General features: G+C 39.9%; 3 protein-coding genes across 4 annotated transcripts; 1 reads left to right on the top strand and 2 right to left on the bottom strand.

The window, feature by feature from the left end:
• The first annotated feature begins 739 nt into the window (after nucleotides 1-739).
• On the top strand, nucleotides 740-5,066 carry cdr2l (cerebellar degeneration-related protein 2-like). Its single transcript, XM_087808960.1, has 5 exons — nucleotides 740-924; nucleotides 1,961-2,073; nucleotides 2,137-2,285; nucleotides 2,603-2,767; nucleotides 3,915-5,066. Exons 1-5 carry the CDS (start codon nucleotides 846-848, stop codon nucleotides 4,837-4,839), a joined length of 1,431 nt encoding a protein of 476 aa, XP_087665086.1. The 5' UTR covers nucleotides 740-845; the 3' UTR covers nucleotides 4,840-5,066.
• A 1,005-nt stretch (nucleotides 5,067-6,071) lies between these two features.
• Nucleotides 6,072-16,361, bottom strand: arhgdia (Rho GDP dissociation inhibitor alpha). 2 transcript variants are annotated; one of them, XM_087809137.1, is made up of 6 exons: nucleotides 16,279-16,361; nucleotides 10,974-11,175; nucleotides 8,138-8,224; nucleotides 7,559-7,632; nucleotides 7,436-7,499; nucleotides 6,072-6,972 (listed from the first exon to the last, which is right to left on the bottom strand). In XM_087809137.1, exons 2-6 carry the CDS (start codon nucleotides 11,167-11,169, stop codon nucleotides 6,770-6,772), a joined length of 624 nt encoding a protein of 207 aa, XP_087665263.1. In that variant the 5' UTR covers nucleotides 11,170-11,175; nucleotides 16,279-16,361; the 3' UTR covers nucleotides 6,072-6,769. The 2 variants fall into 2 exon arrangements, with proteins under 2 accessions (XP_087665263.1, XP_087665262.1); XM_087809136.1 differs by lacking the exon at nucleotides 16,279-16,361 and adding an exon at nucleotides 15,880-16,002.
• Nucleotides 16,362-17,091: 730 nt separating this feature from the next.
• On the bottom strand, nucleotides 17,092-19,721 carry alyref (Aly/REF export factor). Its single transcript, XM_087809448.1, has 6 exons — nucleotides 19,390-19,721; nucleotides 18,060-18,218; nucleotides 17,842-17,989; nucleotides 17,716-17,779; nucleotides 17,455-17,638; nucleotides 17,092-17,377 (listed from the first exon to the last, which is right to left on the bottom strand). The coding sequence occupies exons 1-6, from the start codon at nucleotides 19,621-19,623 to the stop codon at nucleotides 17,363-17,365; spliced, it is 804 nt and encodes a 267-aa protein (XP_087665574.1). The 5' UTR covers nucleotides 19,624-19,721; the 3' UTR covers nucleotides 17,092-17,362.
• Between the last annotated feature and the right edge of the window lie 1,739 nt (nucleotides 19,722-21,460).

Here is a 21,460-nt window from a genome sequence, read left to right as displayed (position 1 = left end):
TAAATTAATCTTTTTTGTAAACAATCGATCGAGAAAAACATTGTTATTCCTTTCTAAAAGTGTTTATTTTTTCGTGAAGAATCCGATGATGTGGGTACAGGATGACATCACCTTCATTCGTGCTGCTTTCAAGTGCAAGCAGTAATATTGGGAGGTGACGCCAGCAGAAATCGTTTATCCTTAGAATACTGTATGTCAATATAAGGATTATTTTGAGTAAGGTAAAAACCTGACATAGCAACGTCATAAATACCAGTGTTGTTTTTTTTATTTTAATTCAACGGAAATAATAATGAATAAATAATAAATGACTAAATATATTTTCACAACGATGAACCCCCAATATTCATACTTAACCATTAAACATTAACTATGTATCGTGTCATCGTCAAACGCGTTTTATAAAGTGTTTTTCCACGCGCTACTGACTTCCAAATAAACTCGCAGCATCATTGAACGAGCGCACGTGAACGCTGCACTTGCTGCGTTCTCCATTGTTTCGCTCCAAAATATTTTTGCCAGAATAAACCCATCGCTTAGTAGTTTAATTTGATCGATACCGAGTCACACCATCTTCAATGATTACATTTCAATGTTAAATGTCCACTGTTGCAACTAAATTGGTTAAAAAAAACAACATGTTGTAACTTTCCGTAAAATTGTAATTGGCGTGCTCATTTCTGGCAGAAATATTTCCGAGCCTACAGAGCCAGGCACCGAGCAGCACGGACTGCGACGCCCTACTGGAGCGGATGGAGACCTGCTTGATGGAGATCTGGTAAACATCCCAGACCCGCAGCTCCTGGGCTCCATGACCTGATCTGAGAGGGCGTTCGGAGGCGTCGATGCTTCGAGGCGTCAGGATGGAGGAGTTCGTGACGGACGAGGAGGAGCCCTGGTACGACCAGCGGGACCTGGAGCAAGGTGAGGCGGCTCAGGTGTGGTTGCGAGAGTGACAGGGATGGGGAGGAGAAATGGAAAACAAAGATCAACAATATCAGCTGTCCGGCATCTTGGTCCAGCAGAGAAGGGGTTAGGTTCACTGTCACAGGGTTGTCTCAGATACTCGGGGTGCGTGCAGGGGACACCCTGGACAGGTCGCCATAGGCAAATCATTTAGACCAGAGAATACAGGGATTATGTTTTTTAAATTTATTTTCCAGATAATTTCAAATTCGGTCTACCGAGCGATGCTCTTAAAATAAATTGGAATTAGCTATAAAAATACATTTTATAAAACAAACAATTGTTTTTCTAATGCTTTTTGAATAAAGTAAACATTTCTGTTTGATTTTGTTATTATTTTAGCAGCGTTGCTGTTAGCATTTGAGTTTAGCTTATTTTATGGCTTAATATTATCTTATTATTGAAGCATTTTATCTTCCTTTTATTTTACCCAACGTTGGATTTCAAGTCACAAAGGGTTTTTTTTGTCACACAGCTGAATTAGCTTTTAAGCCTCTATTTTCATCTCCTCATCACCACTGCAGGCTTGTGTTTCATCGATTTATGAAGAGAGAACCCCCTCTTCTGTCACGGTTAAATCTCTGGATTATCCCGTTTAATCTGATTACGGTTTCTCAGACAAGTATGGATCCGAGGAGGTCCAGGTGTCGGTCTGAAACAGCTGCTCCGGAATGGAGGTCAACCGTCTCGTGACGTTCCATCAACATTTCCTTCAACACGCTCCGACATCTCTGGCCAGTGGAACGATGCAGAAGATATGACTTCATAGAATTCCTGCTCGTTCTTGCGTGTAACCGCGGCTTTACGTAACCATGACTCGGCACGTGTTGGCCTTGAGGAGCATGAAGTCATCACGGGGGTCACTCAAACATTAATGTTGTGCTTGCACCACAGGATGGGAGCAGAAAAAGCATTTTTTGGATCAATGTTTTTGTGTTATCCCAGAATAAAACTGATGACTGGGCATTTTAACGACTTCATTCTCCCTCCTAAGATCTGCACTTGGCGGCAGAGTTGGGGAAAACTCTCCTGGAGCGGAACAAAGACCTGGAGGACTCCCTGCAGCAGATGTACATCAATAATGAGGAGCAAGTGCAGGAGATCGAGGTGGGGACACGGTCGTATCTCCTCGTGGTATCACACACGCTGATGGTCGGAATTCCCTCGCAGTATTTGTCCAAACAGCTGGAGATGCTGCGCGAGATGAACGAGCAGCACGCCAAAGTGTACGAGCAGCTGGACGTGACGGCACGAGAGCTGGAGATCACCAATGAGAAGCTGGTTCTGGAGAGCAAGACGTCGCAGCAGAAGATAGACAGGTGACTGGAAACTACAAAAAGTAGCTGGAAAATAAACACATTAAAATCATGTTTAGCTTGACAAATTATGTGTTTATTATAACAATTAAATTCATAAAAAAGTTAATAAAAAAACCCCTGAAACAATTAAAGTAGAACAAAAACAATATTCATTATTATTTGCTAGTGAATTTTAATCTGATTAGTGAAGCATTTCAACAACAGCAGAGTCATTGTAGCACTCTGTGACCTTTAAACCATATATTTGGTAATAATCCAACTTACAAAACGGTATAATCTGAAGAAATGTTCTAAATGTTCTCGTCACCACAACTCAGGTTGACGGTCACCATGGAGACGCTGCAGGATCAGGTGGACACGCTGACGTCCCGGGTGGAGGCGCTGAAGATGCTGGAGGAGCTGAGGGTTCACCGAGAGACGAAGGATCGACGCAAGACTGTCCACTCCTTTCCCTGCCTGAAGGAGCTCTGCACGGCTCCCAGGTTATTCCTTTGACCTACGAGTTTATTATGAAAAATATATATACTGTATATGGAAGTATGTCTGAATTCAGTTTTTTCATATATTGAAAGGTAAACATGTTTTTTTAATTAATTAAATTAAACAATAATGACCTTTATATCCACATTTTATATTGAATTTAATAACAAAAAAAAAAAAAAAAATTACTGGAATAAGAATATCAATCTCTATGTGAAAAAAAAGTTTAATATTCGTAGCATTTGAATCCAATATAAAAATGTGCCTTTATTGATTGAATTTAAAAGGCAATGAAAGGTCTAATTTCATTTAGAACATATTGTAATTATTTTTATTAGAACATAAAACTATATGTGTATATGTGTTTTAAACATTGAAATACAAACAAATTCATCCTGTTAATGTCAAAATTATTAAAATTCATTATTAAAATTCATAATTTAAGTATTTAAAAAACAACGTTTCCATACCAAAACATTTTTTTAAACATTCATTTAACAATATTCTGATGGCACTGACATACTTCCATAAACATACTGTTCTATATGGGAAAGAAATATATATATTATTTGTAATTATTATTAATATTACAAATTACTATTTGTAATTTGTAATATTAATATTTCTGCTGAAGTCCATTTGTATTATTTTTTTAAGTCACATATGTTTAGTCATGTTTAATATGTTCTATGTAAGTTTATAATGTAAGTTTATTAAAATGTACAATGTTTTTTCTTGAGATCTCGTGGGTTCTCGCGACACTAGAGTCACATATTGCTACAAGAAGACCACGAGCTACAGCTACAAGAGCTAAGAGTGAAACGTTCACCAAAGTTTAAGTAAATAAAAGGTGACTAATGTAAAAGTAAAGAACCCCTTAAGTAGCATGCAGGCAACAAGGTATTTGTTTTATTTTGTTATATATTATTATATTATATATTTTAATAGTTTGTATTGTTCAGTTCACATGCGCATGTAGCCGTTCATGTTAGACTAACATGTTTTTCGACTCCTTGGACGTAGAGTCTGACTTGCTAGTAGATCAGTTGCTAAAAAACATGTATCTGTGTATGTAATAATAATATATTGTAACGTTTGAAACATTGAACATCACAAGCAAAAGGTCAAACATTTATGTCTCGTCTTCAGGTACGAAGACGGTTTCCTGCTGGCCAACCCCGGCAGTGTCGATCTGGCGGAGAGGCAGCCGGCCGAGGAGGAGAATGAGCGACTGAGGGACGTGGTCTCGTCCCTGCGGACCGCCATGACCACGGAGCGCTCCAAAAGAGAGGGAGCGGAGCGCGAGTGCGCCACCGTGCTGCAGGAGCTGGAGCGTCTGGAGCAAAACCTGCTGGGAGCCGAGGGCTGCCAGCTGAGGGTGCAGGAGCTGGAGGCCGAGCTGCAGGAGATGCAGCAGCTGAGGAAGTCCAGGGTCTGTCTGATCGGAGACATGGAGGAGGGACTGGAGACGCTTCTCAGCGACGGCCCGGAGATGGACACTCCAGCAGAGGGCGCCGAGCAGGAAGGAGGCGCCGAGGGAAGCGGGGAGGCGGGGGCTCTGGTGAGGAAGAGCTGCAGCGACACGGCTTTGAACGCCATCACGACCCGCGACGCTTCCGGGAGGCGTCAGAGCGGCTACGCCCACCACGCCAACGGGACCCGCAAGAGGGGGATGTCCATCCTGAGGGAGGTGGACGAACAGTACCACACCCTGCTGGAGAAGTACGAGGAGCTGCTCGGCAAGTGCCGCCGCCACGAGGAGACCCTGTGTCACGCCGGCGTCCAGACGTCGCGCCCGGTGTCCAGAGACCCGTCCATGAGGGACTATAACATGGCCTCCGCGGGGCCGTCCACGTCCGGAGCTCCGCCCACACCTCCTCAGACCCCGTCCACCCCGGAGGCGCTGGAGGGGATCAGCCGGCAGGTGGAGCAGGTGGACAAGCGCCTGAGCCAGAACACGCCCGAGTACAAGGCGCTTTTCAAGGAGATCTTCTCGCGTCTGCAGAAAACCAAGAGCGACGTCAACTCCAGGAAGGGAGACGTGGGCCCCAGGAAGAGCAGAAAGAACAAGTGAAGGAGAACCAGTCTGTGTGCACCCCTTATTTAGAAACATTAATACAGGTCCTGGCGCCGTCCGGCTTCTATGTGGCATTCACAGCATCGTACCAGAAGTGCTTCTTCTACTCTGATCAGTGTGAGATTTGTGATGCCAAAATGTTGTGAGCCTGGATTTATTATTTAATACTGAGCTAACACTGTGTCGTCGTGTGGTGTGTGTGAAATAAAAATGCAGTGACAGAACTTTGAAGTGACAAGTGTCTCAAATGATTCACAATGCAAAATAAAACAAACGACTGAAGCCAGACTTGCCCTTCCTTGTAAAATATTTGTTTTAGTCAAGAGTTCATTTCCTCAGTTTATTGACAAAGTAACCGACGTGAAAAAAAGATTATAATTCTAGTCACATGGCAGCAGCCGAACTGAAGGAAGTCAAAAGAACACGAACAAAGTGCACATGGATCCATCTGGTCATTAAGTGCGTCTTAAAGCTGGACCTCAATTGTACTCATCAGTATGTTTGTTTGTACAAAACTCTTACGTTAGAAAATGTGAGGGACTCTTTGTATAAACAAAGCAGGGCTGTGATTTAAGCTGGCTGGCGGAGGAGTTACTGGCTTCACTCTTATAACCTCTTGTTCGCTGAGATTTCAGACGCGGGCATAATTAAGTAATAAGTTCAAAACATGGTCATGATGAGGGACTAACTGCATCTTGGAGAAGAAGACTTCAACATTTGAAGTCAGGAAAGTTGGGTTCTCAGATGATTCCAAAATGTTTCATTATGAGTAAAAAAAAAGTTTGTATTATTCTTTAAAATACATGAATTAATTTGAGATTGAAAATCAGTCCTACTTAGCGTAATGTAAAAAATGAGATTTAAAAACCCAAACCTAGACTGAAGATTCCTTGCATCCTGGACATCCAAGAAGGTGTAGATTTCCTTGTCCTTTTAAAAAAATTGTAAAAATTTGACGAGGGTTTATGTAGCAGGCATTTATCATTTTAATTAATACTATATTTGACAAAATGTATCATGATTGCATGTTATTTAATTTGTGTACATTTAATAAAGTAGCTGAAATTGTGGAAATTACATTTCACATGTATTCATATATATTTAATTGAAATTGAACTACTTAAGTTTTTGCTGGTACATTTAAAGGACCTTGAAGTCAACCACAATGATGATAGTGAATATTCACAATGATGAAGAGTGAACTAAAAAAATCACATAAGGCAGGTGGACTCGATCTGAACACTTTATTGTGAACACAGAAGCACATCGAGTCAGACCCGACCTGAGGAAACCGACACTGGAGGAAAATACTTGTTTTGGGCCGTGTCACGAGTCAAAAAGATGGCAGCAAGTGTCACCCATCAGGCTGTCGACGATTCAGGTACACAAGAACGACAGGCCGAGGTTCACAAGATCCTAAACAATTTAGTTTGACAAATACACAAAAACACCCATTTTGTTTCCAGCAACGGAAATAAAGGCAACTGGGCCGATGAGCTGATCTTCCCAAGAGGCGGTTAAGGCCACAGCAGCGATCAAACTACCAGAAATCCCATAATTCCACAGAAGCATCCAGAGGTCAGTCTGAGTTGGAGGTAATTTGTTTAATGTCCCAAACTGTAATTAGTTGACAGACTCTGGTGCAAATAATCACCTCAAAGGATGGCAGTGACAAGTGCAAGATAACAACTCACAGCAGCACTAGTCCTGAAGGCAGATGATGGTCAGTGGGACGAAAACTAACAGAGGGAGAGGTGGGGCAAGTTATCATCAGTTTGGAAATGTCTCTTCTCAAATTGAATTCTAAGAAATTTGATTTCCAAGGGAAGACGGATCTGGGCGTGTCAACCGTCGCTGGAAAAAGGTGCTTTTGTAGAAAGACGGCAGCAGAAAGGAAGAAAGAAAGCAGCAAAGATATGACAATGAATTAATCCTTCCAGTCTTTCTTAATATGGAGAGTCCACTCCCAAGAAGCGTGCTCGTTTTTGTCGTCGTCTGTGAACTTGGACTTGATGGTGTAAGTGCCTCTGGCCATCATGCCAGAGGGGGCCTGCTCGCTTACCATGGATTTGAAGTCAAACGGTTCTTTTTTGGGTCCGTAACTGCCCACCATGTAATCCATCTTGTCTACTACACATTTAATGACAGAGAAGCAAGTTACACCTCAGATTTTGTTACGACCACAAGGGTTACAGTGTTTATGATAAAGATGGCAAACAGCTCCACCAAGTGGCAAACAAAATGTTTTGCTACCCTCTTTGACCCAAGACTTTGAAAATACATTTACAGTTATTTGGTTAAAATAATCTGTTTAATTATTAATTATTATTATAATAAGGAAAGATTTCCTCACTCTCTATACAGAACACTTTAAATTGACAGTGGACATCAAGAAGACATGCACCATATATTTTTATAGTCAAATCATTTGCATTAAACATTTTGCAATCTCCAAGGCTAGCCTTTCCTGACAAGAAAAAACCCTTTACATCCACAGTAAATGTGTACAGTAAATAAATTCATATGCACTTCTCTAACCTTCTCTTCGAATGACTCAGAAGCTTATATTGAGATGAAAAAAACAACAACTTACCTTTAACCTTTTTTCTGGAAATTGTCTGGAAATACTTCAACCCTGAGACAATCTCCTTGTTAACCTGCATAAGAAAACACATTGTAATTCATTTTTAATTTCAGGCCTGTGTCTTGACCTCACCTTGAAGCAGATGTGCACCCTGTAGTCCACTCCCTCCTTCATCACAAAGGTTTTATTCTTCAAGCCCTCCAGGTCTGTTGTGTCAGAAGTTATTGCAGAGAAAGTTATTTGTAGAATCGCACGTCTACTCTTCTTCAATCATTTTAATGACCGTTTCCTTTGTTCTCCTCAAAAACATTGAACATGCATTTAAACGTACATTTAAAACAGACATTTTGGCCTTAAAATGACAGTAAAAGAAATGAACAATGACAACACAACTCATCAATGTTACACTATAAGATACTTGTCTTTTACTATTTTGATCCTTTTTGATTCACTTGCTTCAATACTACATTATTTATCAATATGAAAGTATAAATACATTTTCCAAAAATGACGAATAAACGATTAAACAACGAAATTTAAAATAACAATACTTTTTTTATTTTAGCTCAGTGACTTTAGGAGATCACACAAGAATCCTGTTACCTACAAAGTGACCAGTAGATGGCGCCTATGAGTTAGAAACATGAAGAGTTGAATCTTGTTTAAGTGAGTGAAGGAATGGTCATAAAAAATACGAGAACTCAAACCCACCTGTCAGGTCCAGGACCAGAGGAGCTTGTCCACCCTCAAACACCAGAGACATGCTGATCATCTGGATGTTCGGAACATTGGGATCCACTACAGAGGGGAGGGAGACATGAAGATGAGAAAGTATCGAAGACCTTTAGTGTCTGTCTTTCTATGATGTATATGATAGAGACATTTGTTTCTGTGCTTTCTCACAACTACCAAAATTTAGAAAAGGTGTTCAAACAGAATAGAAAAAAAAATGTTTTTTTTAGTAAAGATTTAATAAAATTTATAATGAGTGCATGTTGTTTAATGTCTGTACATTTAAATACAAGTAATGAAGTTATAATGGACAAAACATATAGAAAGATACAAGGAACTTTATAGAAATGTATTTCTTTGAATTTATTATGACAAATGACAAATACTTTGTTTTCTCACTTTTCATTTGTTGAGTAACAGTTTAACACAAGGTCAACTATAAATAAATCAAATTAGCTGTCAGAAAGCCCTCCAAGGCATCAGTTTCACCATTTTACTCTGACCTCACCAGGGCCAGGCCTGAATGTTGCCAATATAGTCCCTCACAGACACATTTATTTGCCTTGATTTTCCACATTCTGGTTGATGCATTTATTCATTAAAGTTTAATGTTTATAAGGGTCTTATTTAGTTTCGCTGATCGGAAATACAACTGCAGTGAAAAGAAAAAGTTTGAGGCACGCACCACTGAGCCTCCACAAAATACGTCATATCACAAAACTAAACTAAAGAATAAGGTGTAGTAACAAAGGTTTGTGTGGCTAAGGACAGGCGAATGGACTTAATCTACAGATAAAGGTAAGACCAGGAACGGTTTTAATTTCAATCAAATTTTGAATCAACTTCAAAAGAGATAAGACTAAGAAAAACACAATAGAATATTAAAAAAACGACATTTAGGCCTTAAATAAAATATATTTAATACCCAATGTTTATCTTTTCATGACAATAAACCTTTTTGCGTAAATCTAGCCAATCACGTAAGAACCCACGCAATATTAACCAATTAGAAGCAACATAAGGTGGGTCTAACTTTTATTACAGCATCACTACTTACACAGACAGTAACGTGTGATCAAGTCATTGTAACTTAACAACATTTTAATACAAATACAGTGCTGACATCTACATCTGACAAGCTAACCATCGCTCTGGATCCTTCACTCTTGGGCCAAATCTACATTTGGAGAGTTCTTGCTATTCAATAGGAGGAAATAAATGTTTGGCTTCAAATTAAGAGCATTGAATCAACTGCTTCTTCCTTGTTGTAATCTTTTATTATCACGGTCATATACTATTCCAGGGATCTCCAAACCGGTCGTCGAAAGTCTAAAGTCTAAAGTCAAAGGGCCAGGGTGGTGCACGTTTTTGTTCGAACAATCAAGATCAGCCCCTTTAACCCAACCAGGAGTCTTCAGAGTGTAATCGGTTGATTGTCAGTCTGGTGTTGCTTGTTTAGGCTGAAGCCTCATTGGTTAAACTGTACATGCTTGATCGGTTGGAACAAAAACCTGCACCACCCCGGTCCTTTCATTTAGTCAGAGATCCAGATCAGTTTAATATCCATGTTTGTTAATCCTTTTTAAATGATTTATTAGTTCATTCATTTTTTTTTTAGATATCTATTAATTTTTCTTTTAAACAAATTTAGATGTTCAGCCAATTGAAAGGTGTCACATTAAATCATTAAATATGGCAGGTTAATGATTTTGAATATATAATTTTAAATAAGTTGATCATTCAAATGTAATATTTCAGCTATGATTCTTATGTCTTTGTCAAAGATGACAGGTTTATGAAGCTATAAATCATAGATCTAGAGGATGTAGACTAACATTCCACAAACTATCACATAAATTCAATATAGACTTGAGAAATTGTTAAATAAATCATTTTTTTTAAAACCATCTTCATATTTGTATGCAGAATGCTGATGAGATATGAAATAACCAGTAGCCAACTGAATAAGTAACCCTTTTGGGTTCATATACTTAAATCTGACACTAAAGGAGTCAGTGCCTCACCAACCATGAACCTCACCACAAGTCACTGGTACGAACCCCTGTTTCAACTGTAACCCGCCCTGAGTGTGGTGCAAACAATCTAAAAATACAAAACTCTAAAGTCTCTAAAAGTGTACATGAAGTGCGACAACAATATCATTGTAATGATACAACACTAACATTAACCTTTATTCAAGTCCCTGTGACTTTGTCATCACTTGGTGATATTCTTGTTTAGTGAAAGTAGTTTCCACATGTCTCAGGTTATACCGACTCTCTCCACTGACAGTATTTTTCATTCAGTCAGATGTTTACATCATGACGTCATTTATTTGGAGCGCCTTTTAGAAGCCTCGTTGTGCACTAAAGAGTATGGCGTAGTTTTTTAACTTCTTTTATTCTGATGCTCCGCTGATTATTAGCACAGGCGGCTTGTTGTCAGAAGCTACCGTTACTCTTCCCTTGATAAGTGGGTTCTGGGTTTGGCATTTTTAGAGTACAATAATTAAGCCCCTTCTCTTGAGTTCTTTTAAATCCAAAATAGTTCCAGACATCTGACCTTAATGCCCTGTATGCACATAAGCTTCAACCAGACATAAACGCGATACTGCTACGTGATAATATGCAGATAATCAATCTCATGCTCCATTAATCCATTTGAATTAAATGTATAGTAAATCTTTATTATTATCCAGGCCTTCCAACGACACAAAAGTTAAAACCAATAGATGTTCCACTTGTGACCTCATAAGATTAGAAGAAAAAAAATATTTGTGATTTTGTGAATCATTCACCCCTCAGTGATGTCTCACCTTCAGGTACCTTTACGTTTCCAAGTAGCGACTCCTTGTACTTGCACAGGCTCTCGTCTTCCTTGTCCAGCTCCTGGAGCTCCTGTAGAGATTTCACGGCGGGGGGCTTGTAGTTGGGGTTGTCGCAGTTATCATCATCTTCTTCTTCTTTTCCACTCGCTGCCTGTTGCTGGAGTGTGGTTTCCTGCTCAGCCATGACGTGCTAATGGAAGACGAGAGAAGACAGAATGGACCTCTTGCCAAAAGGGGACAAACTGTGACATCACTTATGCAATTGTAGGCAAGCGATTGTTAGTTGTGAGTGCCCTGTGATGTCCCCCGCCTCCCTTACCCTACATATTGATACAATACATCCATTTTCTATCGCCTATTCCCTTATGGGAGTTGGGGGACGAGAGGCGAGGCACACCCTGGACAGGACGCAAGTCACACAAACTACACACAGAAAGGTCACAAGTTGCATTAAGATTGATAAAAACTATAAAAAATACAAGTGGCCATTATTTTTTGGGAGGCCTGCAATCTCTTCAAGGCTTTTCTAGTAAAAACGTTTTTTTTCAAATGCTTCTTCACTTGTACCTGTTGTGTCATAGAAAAGTTAATGTTATAAAATAAACTTCGCAAAGGTGGGAGTTTGTTCCTGCACCCTCATAATGTTTATTTAGAGAATTATCTTCCTGCAATATTAGCAGCAACAAACAGGTCACATGATGCCAAATAGGTATTTTTTAAGTCAAGTTTTAGAAAGAAGAAAATAAACTAATAATCCAGCAGCTGCACCAGACACCGCTCATTAGAGGCCAAACTAATGCCAAGCAGGAAAAACACAATTAGGAAATGGTCATTTTCAGGAGAACAGGCATCTGGTGCTTGTTTCCTTGTCAAATCCTTCTTGGCTGACAGATTTCTCAGGAGCGATGCGATCAGTATTGCAATAAGTCCAAAGTGACAAACAAGTATCCATGTGGAACACCAAAACAAACATACAGAGCACATATTAAAACCATTTTTTGAAGCACTTTGCTTGTTTTCTAGATAATTCAAAAGACATTAAGACAGAAGTTGATCCTGGTTTCAAACGCAGGCCTGTAAACAGATTGACTGAACAGATCTAATATAAGTCAGAACATAATCCTCAACAGTTGTGCCTGTTGATATTGTTGTTTCGGACCAAAAGGGGAAGTACATTCGGAGACACGGAGCAGTTTCTGACCTCTAAATTAACCTGTTAACCATGTTTGCTTGCAGGAAGTAAATTACTTCCTGCAAGCTATAGTAATGAATGGAATGACTGTTAAAACAAAGCCTAGAAATCTTCTCATAAACAGGAAATGTTTGCATGTGAAAACAAAAGCAGAATGAAGGAAGCAGAAAACTAATCTATAACTTCAGGAATAATAATTCAGATAATTTCTTCATGGACATGCAATAATACGATATATAAAAACCAACAGCAGACAACTGCACTGACGATTGTAAAAAATAATCCACGTAGGTCACTCTGGTCATAGTTTAAAACGGCTGAATCAGCACCTCATGAACTCAGTAAAAAGGATTAGCACCAACAATACTTCCCAATGATTCGCATTCCAACATGGACAATGTAAGCTAACAGCGGCTGCTAACACGCTAACAGCATAGTAGGTTCTGGTCGTCCTGATTAAGATCTATCTGTGTCCGTGCTGTACGTCTACTAAACTACAGCAATAATCTGCTTGCTTGAGTTGCTTTAGCCGGGCGGTTCGATAAACACAGTGTTCCTTGGCAACAGTGCAAGAGAGAGCTTAAAGTAAGAGGGATTATGAGGCAACTGAGGCTGTGAGGAGGAAAGTGTTTGTGGCGACACATAAAGAGGAGAATAAACAGAAGACAATTGGACTTAGTGAGGATGATACAAGCTTAGTGACCTGGAGAAGTGTGGTTGTGTGGTGTAATGACATCATGATCACTTCAGGAGAATGAGAAAGGTATCAGCTAAAAACACAACTTGGAAACTTGGGACCACAACAAGATCGCCCTATGGAACCCCCTTCATATTATCCCGACAGATCAGCAGAACCTTTCTGATTTCGAAAAACCAGAGGTTTTATAAGTAAAGAAAATGGATTGAATGAAAAATTTTAAAAAAGAGCAAGAAGAGGAGGTTAGAAGCTTTGGAAGCACTAGCAATATCCTCCTAAGGGTAGCCATCCCTCCATGGCTAAACTAGGATTTATATACGTGTCACTTGGAACAATCAAGAGTCGTCTCATATTCTTGTTGGAAATAAAAGTATAGCTGAAATTTTTTTATCCCTATAGACTGAATGAGTCGACCACTAGAGATTCACTTCCATAACTCAATGGAGCCAATAATAAAATCAGTCAGTTGGTAAACTTGATGCATCTACAACTCTTCATGGGCAACAGGTCTAGAGAGCTGATACATTGACAAGGAACTAGTCAATGTCTCAGTCACACAGGTGCTATAATCAAAACTTTGAAGCTCTTTGTCCGTTTATCAAGTCTTTTCTGATGTATAAACTGAGGATCCCAAGTCTCAGGTTAAAACTCGCTAGACAACAGAAACCTTCATGATATGACATTTAACACTTGGCAGGGATTTGCCCCTAAAGCTTTGATCAGGTTCCTCTCCTGTCGGTGACTTTTTCCATCTGTGATTCACAAACTGAATGAGTAATGTGAGGACAAAGAACAAAGGCCTTGCCATATCCGTTCGGTTACCTTCTGAAAGTCTCACAAGCTGCTAAAATGAGGTGTAAAGACTGGTGATTCACTTTTAACTTTACACTCTCCTCTTTTTTCTTCTATTCTTGACCTTTAAACTCTTTGTCTTAAAACATTATTCAACCACACACACACACACAAGTCCATTTGTATCTTTCTAAACCTACAACGCAACACAAAAGCTTCATTCTTCTTTGCCATTTAAAACATGTCTCATAAAACTAGTGCACACTTCCTCATACACTACCTCAAGTGCAGAAGCTCAGTGACTAATATCCTTCCACAGCTAAACCTACATCCACTGTACAACTATCGATCTTTCGAAATGAAGCTGTGGCAGAGAATTCAAAATTGACGTACACATTTGTGCCTTAAAAGTATATAAATGAATACATTACATAAATATGGGCCTAACACGTTGTCTACAGCAGAACTTGTATGAGAAATGTGAGTAGTTGGATTGCTTCACAAATCACAATAATTGGTGCGACATTTGATCATTTGACAAATACAATGATGCAAGAAGTCGAACCTGAAAAACATCTTCAGTTTCAGCTCCCATGAGAATGACTAGAAAAAAAGACGAGAACTTTTTTTTACCCCCCCAATCAATAATTATTCACTCAATCAATAAATTATTTAAGTAAAATATAGCTTTTTTGTCATTTACGTTTGACATTTTATTGCGTAAATGTGTGTACCTTCTAAAACATTATTGACACAACACAGCCACGGAAAGGATGTTTGTGGAGTAACATCTGATTGGACTGGCTTCAAACAAGTAAGAAAATGAACCAATGGGAAGTTTTTTCATTACAATGTACAAAGCTATCTGGTAAAGACAAAGGTAGATTAAGAGAGAGAGAGAAAAAAAACATAAATCCCAGGAAGGGTCAGAACAAACATGAAACTACGAAAATAACTATTTCTATACACAGAGGCAGGAAGCTGCAGCTGAATGGGAAAAGCTGAGGTACAAGCTGACAGTTCAGAGATCATTTCCAAACATTCCCAGAAGGCCTCAATGAAAAGGACAGACCTTCCATCTTCACTGGACAAAAAGTAAAAAAAAAGTCAAAATACATTTATATAACTAAAAGTGTTTGAATTTTGACTTCTAAGAGTTTCACTATAGACCAGATGTTTTATTTGAAAGCTGTGCCGGAAGAAATACATTAAACGATACGGTTCATTAAAACACACAAAATGTTTTGCTTGAAAAAACCACAGCGTCATTTTTAACTTCAAACCTCGACCGTAAATCACTGAGGCCGTGTGAATTTCCCAGAATCTTCCATCCAATTCCCTGGGGCTCACTTTCTCATATCTAATTAGAAAACTTTAATTGCCAGTGTTTTAAACACGACAGGATTTTTTATTTGTGGTGGCATTAGAGAATATTCGAAAGGGAAAGGAATTGTAAATATATATAGATCTCTATAACAACATACAACAGAACACATTTTTCACCTTGCTATACTCCTTCAGTCATAATATAGCAAGCCAGTCCTCATATTTTTATGAATCACGCCACTTTGATCAAGTTGCTGCTGTCAAGCTTCTTCTTACTCCTTTTTTTATGTGTAAAATAGAGGGATGACCAAATCTCTCAACCCTAACATAACAAACATTTGAGTTTTTTTTTCTTATTTTTTTTCTTAAGTACACACTTGCTGAGGACAAGTCCATCATAATACGTACACAATTTTGATGACAGATGGTCTTGGTTATAACAACACTATGACCTTGGAAATTAACTTTGATCAGAATTATCAACAGGTTATTGATTCAATATTGTACATATACATACAGTACATCTCCATGTTTGTTGACATTAACAACATGTTTACAAAGTATTCATGTTGGAATTTCAGTCATGTCAAATCCTAAAAGTTACACGTCAAGATGGCTGTGTTAAAAAGACGGAAGAACGTGTTCAGTTCTTCAACTTCCAACTAGTTTTCCAAACGTAAGGGATCAGAAGTTTCTACCTTTTCAAGAGCGTGAGAAAGACGTTGTTCATTTGTTCTTTTGTTCTGGGCACAACCCAGGAAACATTGTGGTTCAAGGTGCGATCCAACTTAGATTAGCTTAGACTTAGTGACTGCAAGTATCAGGAAGTGAGCATGAAACCGATTCCCCACGCAACAAGTCGGTGGCTTGGCTTGAATTAAACTCACCAAGAACAGCAAATCCTCCACGCACTGTTCCATTATGTCAAAAATGAGAAGTTCAAAAGTATGATATGTCGAAACCCCGCTACCTCACGGAACTCGTCTCGGGCTCCGAACCCGGAAATGACTCTTGCATGCCTCTATATGGCGAGCAAGAACACAATAATGACGGAGACTTGCTGGAACATGAAATACAAAAATAACACGTCAGAAGCTGTTTTTTTTTAAAGAAAAATTATTCATGTCTTGCTTACTTAAATGTCAATGTTATTAACCCTGTTCTAAGTTAGCAAACACTTCCTATTTTGGTTTAAAATAGACAGGTAAAAGTTGAGTTTGTGCAAAAGCTGTGCATAAAAAAAAAGTTGTTGAAAGAACAAAGATGAGGGTTTCATCAACTCTTACCGTTATTCGGCTTCGCGGGCGTGACGAGCTGTGCTGAAGGCGACGAGAGACACCAGTGTAGAGGCGGGCAAACTATCCGCCACCGTGCAAGGATTACCATATCCGGAGACTGGCCTTCAAAATAAGAGCGAATAATCTTACGAGTAAACGATTAAATGCATTTATCTCGATTTCACTCGCAGAATAGTTGTATAAATTAAATATATCATTAACATCGCTGGATTATATAATTATATCATGGGTTTGTGAAAAAAAACAAAAAACGGAAGAATGTACCTTACATTTAAATGAAGTTAGATACATTTAATTTTCATGATTTATTCGTATGTGAACGTCGATTCGATAGGTGCTCATTTTCAAACAGGTAGATCCATTGAAAAACGGACAACCCGACCTTCGATCCTAAACAGTGACATCTTGTGGCTACACTAGGAACGTCTCAAATGTGACAGAAAAGGCAAACCGTAATGTATAGTTGGATTGTTACATTCGACATACAGATCTTTCACAAAGCAAGGTAGAGTGGGTTTGAGCACTTATACTGTACACCCGAGGTCAAGAACTATATGACAATGGAAACACTGAACCACATTTAAAACTCCACATCTGCAGTGGCCTCCTAAATAAATGTACACCCAGCCATTTATTTGATAAAAATACAGAATTAAAAATAAACTTACAGGTCCTAGACTGTAGTCTAAATAGTTTAATCATTGGCATTTTGAATTCCTAATGGTTACCCTAAGCATAGACAAACAAGTGTACCATCAATTCTTAGTGTGTGAATAGACAAGAGCCAAGAGACAGCACAAGGCCAATATACACTGTAGGTTTTATTACAAGTTTCATTTACTACAACGTGAGGGAACAAACTTCATAGCCTCAAACAACCAGTTAACCTACAGCAATTTTTTTTTTTCAGAAAAGGGGGGAAAAAAAAATACTGGTAAAAAACACTCAGAGCATTTAAAAGAGGTCAAAGCAATTTCAATCAACATTAGGAGACAGTCGTGTAAAATGTTTTCTGCAATTTGTAACAACCATTCTTCTCAGACAAAGGGATGCATTTGCAACATTGGTGTTCTTAGCTGGTGTCCATCTGTGGGAAAACAAGAGGCTAAATTAGACCCATGCAAAGACTTTACTGCCAGGGGGGCTTTCAAGTCATGTCCCTACCCTGGCATTGTATGCGTCTAGCTGGGCATCAAGCTCCTCTGCTGAGAGTTGCTGCTTGCTGGCTCCCCCTCGACCACCACGACCTCTTCCTCTGGGCCCACCAGCTCCTCGTCCTGCAGCACGACCCCTCTGCATTCCACCAAAACCACGACTTCTGTTCATGCCTCCTCCTCCCCTGTTCAAACTGTATGGAAGGAGAAACATTTTAGTCCAGTGCTTCTCATCTGCAACCTACTTGGATAAAAAAGGAAAAGGACATACCCCTGCATTGGTCTCCTCTGTGTGTCAATCTGTGATGTGACAAGCTGGATACTCATGGGGCGCCCTGTAGAGACATGCAAGCTTTAATTTCTGAACATAAACTTTTGTCAATCTTTTCCAACTTACCATCAAGAGGAACTCCGTTATATTGTTTCATAGCCTTGAGGGCATCTGCTCTCCTTTCGAAGTGGACATCTGCAGTTCCTAAGCTTCTTCCAGACCGGTCATAATGCACTGCTGCCTTCTTCAGAGTTCCGAATTCCGCAAAAAGTTCCTGGAAGGCAAATAAAAGTTAACCACATGCAGTTTGCATTATGTTTGTTGGCTCGTTTCTCTCAAAGTACCTGAATGTCTGCATCCGAGACGCCAAAGTCCAAATTTGAGACGAGGAGCTTGCCTCCAGTTTCCACGCCTGCGCCGCCGCCGCCCCCAGCAGCTCCGTTGAAGCCAGTGAATCCATTGTCGAACATGTCATGCTGCCATTTGTCGGGGAGTTGTTTGGGCTGCAACAGATGAAAGAGAACGCACCTGCTGACTTCAGGATCCCCCTTGCCACTGTCAATCACAGAGTCCACAGGCTGGGTGTTGGGGCAAGCAGGGGCTCCTCTTCCAGAAGGACCAGGGTGTTCAGCTCCCCCCCAAGAGGGTCCACAACATTCCCTGCCCACCCCATCACTACATGCGTATTCGTCTGTTTTAACAATACAATCAATTAAACTAAATTACACATGTTTCAGTCTAATGTAAACCAGGCCAGACTAAACTAAGCCCGGGATGAGCCCACCCCAACAAACTACCAAGCTTCTCTTCGTTCTCTCGCCATCTCCACCAGAGCTTCAGAAGAGATCATCTGGTCGCAGGGGGGTCGCCATCTGTACATCCTCCAGCGCAGGCCAGATCGACAGTTCTTTACAAAGCCAGAAAAGCGGGCGTCCGGTGAAGGAGTGTCCACAAAGGGGGGGGAAACTAGACCTCTTAAGAAAGCGTGGCTATATTATCACAGCGTCCATTTTGAAGCCACGCCATTTTGATTAGGGCCACGTCTAGCATTTTCCTCACATATGTCGGGTAGATATTGTCGAAAAACTACATGGTGATTTTTGATTTGAAGTCCACTGATATCCATCCACGGAAATGGTCACAAACTTGTTGAAAAGACGACCAAAGGGCCTGGTTATGGAGCCCGCCCGAGGAACAAAGGCCGCCCGGTCGCTGACACAAAAGGCTCCCAGAGGCATTAAAACTTCATCAGGGTATGGCTCTCCCGGCGGTGTGGTCTCATTCACCATCAAACTTTCTTTTAAAAATGGATTGCAAACCGTTGAGGAATAGCTCTAATCTTAGGTGTTGGATTCAAAATGGCGCCACCAAGGCCTTCTTGACGATCCGTCTGAAGCTAGCTCACACAATGGCTAGGGATCTTTCCTCTCGGACTGAGGCGAAAATACAGGTCGCTGGTGGAGGGGCATGACATGAGAACATTGCTATCCTGAACCAGCAGCCATACTGCCCGTGTTCGAGTGAACACGCGCGGCCGGCGAGCATTATACTGCCTCGCTGACTAGCAAGGCTAGTACACTTAGCTAGCAAAGACACGAAGGTGGTTAACCAGGCATTTTCAGCTTTTGTCGAAGGAGACTCCATTTTCAGCCCATTCCTTTATTTTTCTCATACCCTGCTGTATGGCGTCGGTCTGCCTCTAGCGCGGTTCGTATTCTGGCGGTTCCTCGTGGGGCCGGATCCGCCGCCACGGCCTCCAAATCCGCCGGTTCCGAGACGCGCTGCGCCTCCGCGACCGCCGCGGCTGAAGCCTCCGCGGCCTCGACCTCTGCCGCCTCGGCCTCCAATTCCCTGCTGCCTGTTCTGTTTGATAATGTCGTCTAAAGACATATCCATCTTGTCTGCCATCTCACTGACTTTAATTTGTTACTAGGTTATTAAAAAAAAAAAAAGCTGCTCCGTTGGTCCCTCTCTGCGTGTTTACGTGGGCGCTCGCTGCGTCGACGAATAACAATTGCCAGCTGTCCGGCTTTTATAGACACCTCCACTGTTACGTTTGATGACGTCACACGCTGTTTCCAAGTATAGTCGATACCTCAAAATCGTTTTAAAAGCAACGTAATACTAGAGTTTTTATGCTTGAAATCAAACTATAAATACAGATATACTAAAAAATATTGTAAAAAAAAAACAAAGATATATAACAACAACGGATAAAAGTTATGATCATCTTAATGTATACGTTAAATTAATTCTTTATAAAAAAGACAACTTTAAATCACTTCATTTATTTAATTGTTAATTCATTAAAAAAAAAAAAAATAAACAAACAAAAAAAAAAGAAAAAATTTCTTCAGTCGTTTCAATCATAATGATTGTGAATTTCAAAAGATCCACACACACACACACACACACACACACACACAGCCCTCTACATAAGCAGAGCACAGGGTGGAGGGCTTCAATCTATTTGGGTACCATATCTCGACCGACTACCACTAAGGAAATCACCTACCAGGTGGGCCCAACAGAGACACAGGTAACACAGGTACAACTTCCAAACCGCCTGCTCATCAATATCCACCGGGCTGATAACAACTGCACTGTGTGGTTCTCCAGGATCTTACAAGAACCCACCCATGCTGGAAATTAAGTGCTCGCCTCCTTCCCCTCCAGAATGAGACATTGAACAATAAAAACTCACACTGCCAGACTGACTCAGTGGAAGAAGCTGTATGCTTCTTCCACTGATTGGCCTTCACATTAAAATGCCCCCACAGGATGTGAAATAAAAATGCTTTTACTTGCGTTTCTATTCTTATTTTATTTCATTTCTATTTTATTTTTATGTATTCAATATTTCATTTATTTTGAACAACATTTTTTAGTGTTATTTTATTTTCTATTACAACACTGTTGTTGCCCTTTGATAATAAAGAAAATTGTGATTATTTTTTGGGACTAATTCTGGCATTGATTACCTGAAGAAAATGGATTTGACATGAAGTTTTCAAGGAATTTTTATTTTTATTAAATTCAATATGAATAGTTTGAAATGTATTTCTCACAGCAATATAACAGCACGTCACCAGAAACTCAAATGCAGCCGAAAAACAGAAATCTTTTTGGGTTGTTTGAGGAAGTTAAGGATAATCATGTACAGGTTAAGGAAAAAGAGGAGGGAGGGACGAGTCATTTGAGTACTTAGACCAGTGGTCCCTAACCTTTTTACAACTCAGGGCCCACTTTTAAGTCTCAAAAACCTTTGCGGCCCACCTCCGACCCCATAACTACGAGGGCATTATAATGCGTTCTCATTTTCTCATCACATGTATAATACTCAAAGGAAAAACAATATAACGAAAATAATATTTGAAAATGTTTAATATCCTTTTAAACTTAACAAGTTTTAACATTTAAGACGTTACAAAAAATGATACCATTGGAAACGATTTTGCGGCCCAGTTGCAATACCTTTGTGCAGGTTGAGAATCCCTGGCTTAGAAAAAATTACAGAGTTCATTGAGAGTGGGAAATAACTCTTTTTTTCCCCACAACCGAAAACGCCAAATAGGCAATATAAACAAATTTGAGTTTGTCATGTGAGGCCAGGGGTAACCAATGTGGTACCCGTGTGAACAGTGTGTAAAAAACGTACAAACAAGCTTAGAAATAAAAAATGATCTTACCCAATGGCAATAAAAAGAAAGGCTGGACATAACAGAGACTGAGCCATTTACACATG

This window comes from Callionymus lyra, chromosome 15 (assembly GCF_982586985.1).
Source record: "Callionymus lyra chromosome 15, fCalLyr1.hap1.1, whole genome shotgun sequence".
NCBI classification, from domain to species: domain Eukaryota; kingdom Metazoa; phylum Chordata; class Actinopteri; order Syngnathiformes; family Callionymidae; genus Callionymus; species Callionymus lyra.
Note: the sequence above shows the minus strand (reverse complement) of the source record. Positions and strands in the feature narration are given on the sequence as shown.

Bases quoted from the DNA above. Each gene is read 5' to 3' on its own strand.
- cdr2l (XM_087808960.1), top strand. From the start codon at position 846: ATGCTTCGAGGCGTCAGGATGGAGGAGTTCGTGACGGACGAGGAGGAG. The intron at 2,074-2,136 runs GTGGGGACACGG...ATTCCCTCGCAG, and splicing joins AGCAAGTGCAGGAGATCGAG to TATTTGTCCAAACAGCTGGA. The intron at 2,768-3,914 runs GTTATTCCTTTG...TCTCGTCTTCAG, and splicing joins GAGCTCTGCACGGCTCCCAG to GTACGAAGACGGTTTCCTGC.
- alyref (XM_087809448.1), bottom strand. From the start codon at position 19,623: ATGGCAGACAAGATGGATATGTCTTTAGACGACATTATCAAACAGAAC. The intron at 17,990-18,059 runs GTACTTTGAGAG...TTTGCCTTCCAG, and splicing joins TCTCGGATGCAGACATTCAG to GAACTTTTTGCGGAATTCGG. The intron at 17,639-17,715 runs GTATGTCCTTTT...CCTTCCATACAG, and splicing joins CAGAGGAGACCAATGCAGGG to TTTGAACAGGGGAGGAGGAG.
- arhgdia (XM_087809136.1), bottom strand. From the start codon at position 15,912: ATGGAACAGTGCGTGGAGGATTTGCTGTTCTTG. The intron at 8,225-10,973 runs GTGAGACATCAC...TCCCCTCTGTAG, and splicing joins AAACGTAAAGGTACCTGAAG to TGGATCCCAATGTTCCGAAC. The intron at 7,500-7,558 runs GTGAGGTCAAGA...TTTCTTATGCAG, and splicing joins GGGTGCACATCTGCTTCAAG to GTTAACAAGGAGATTGTCTC.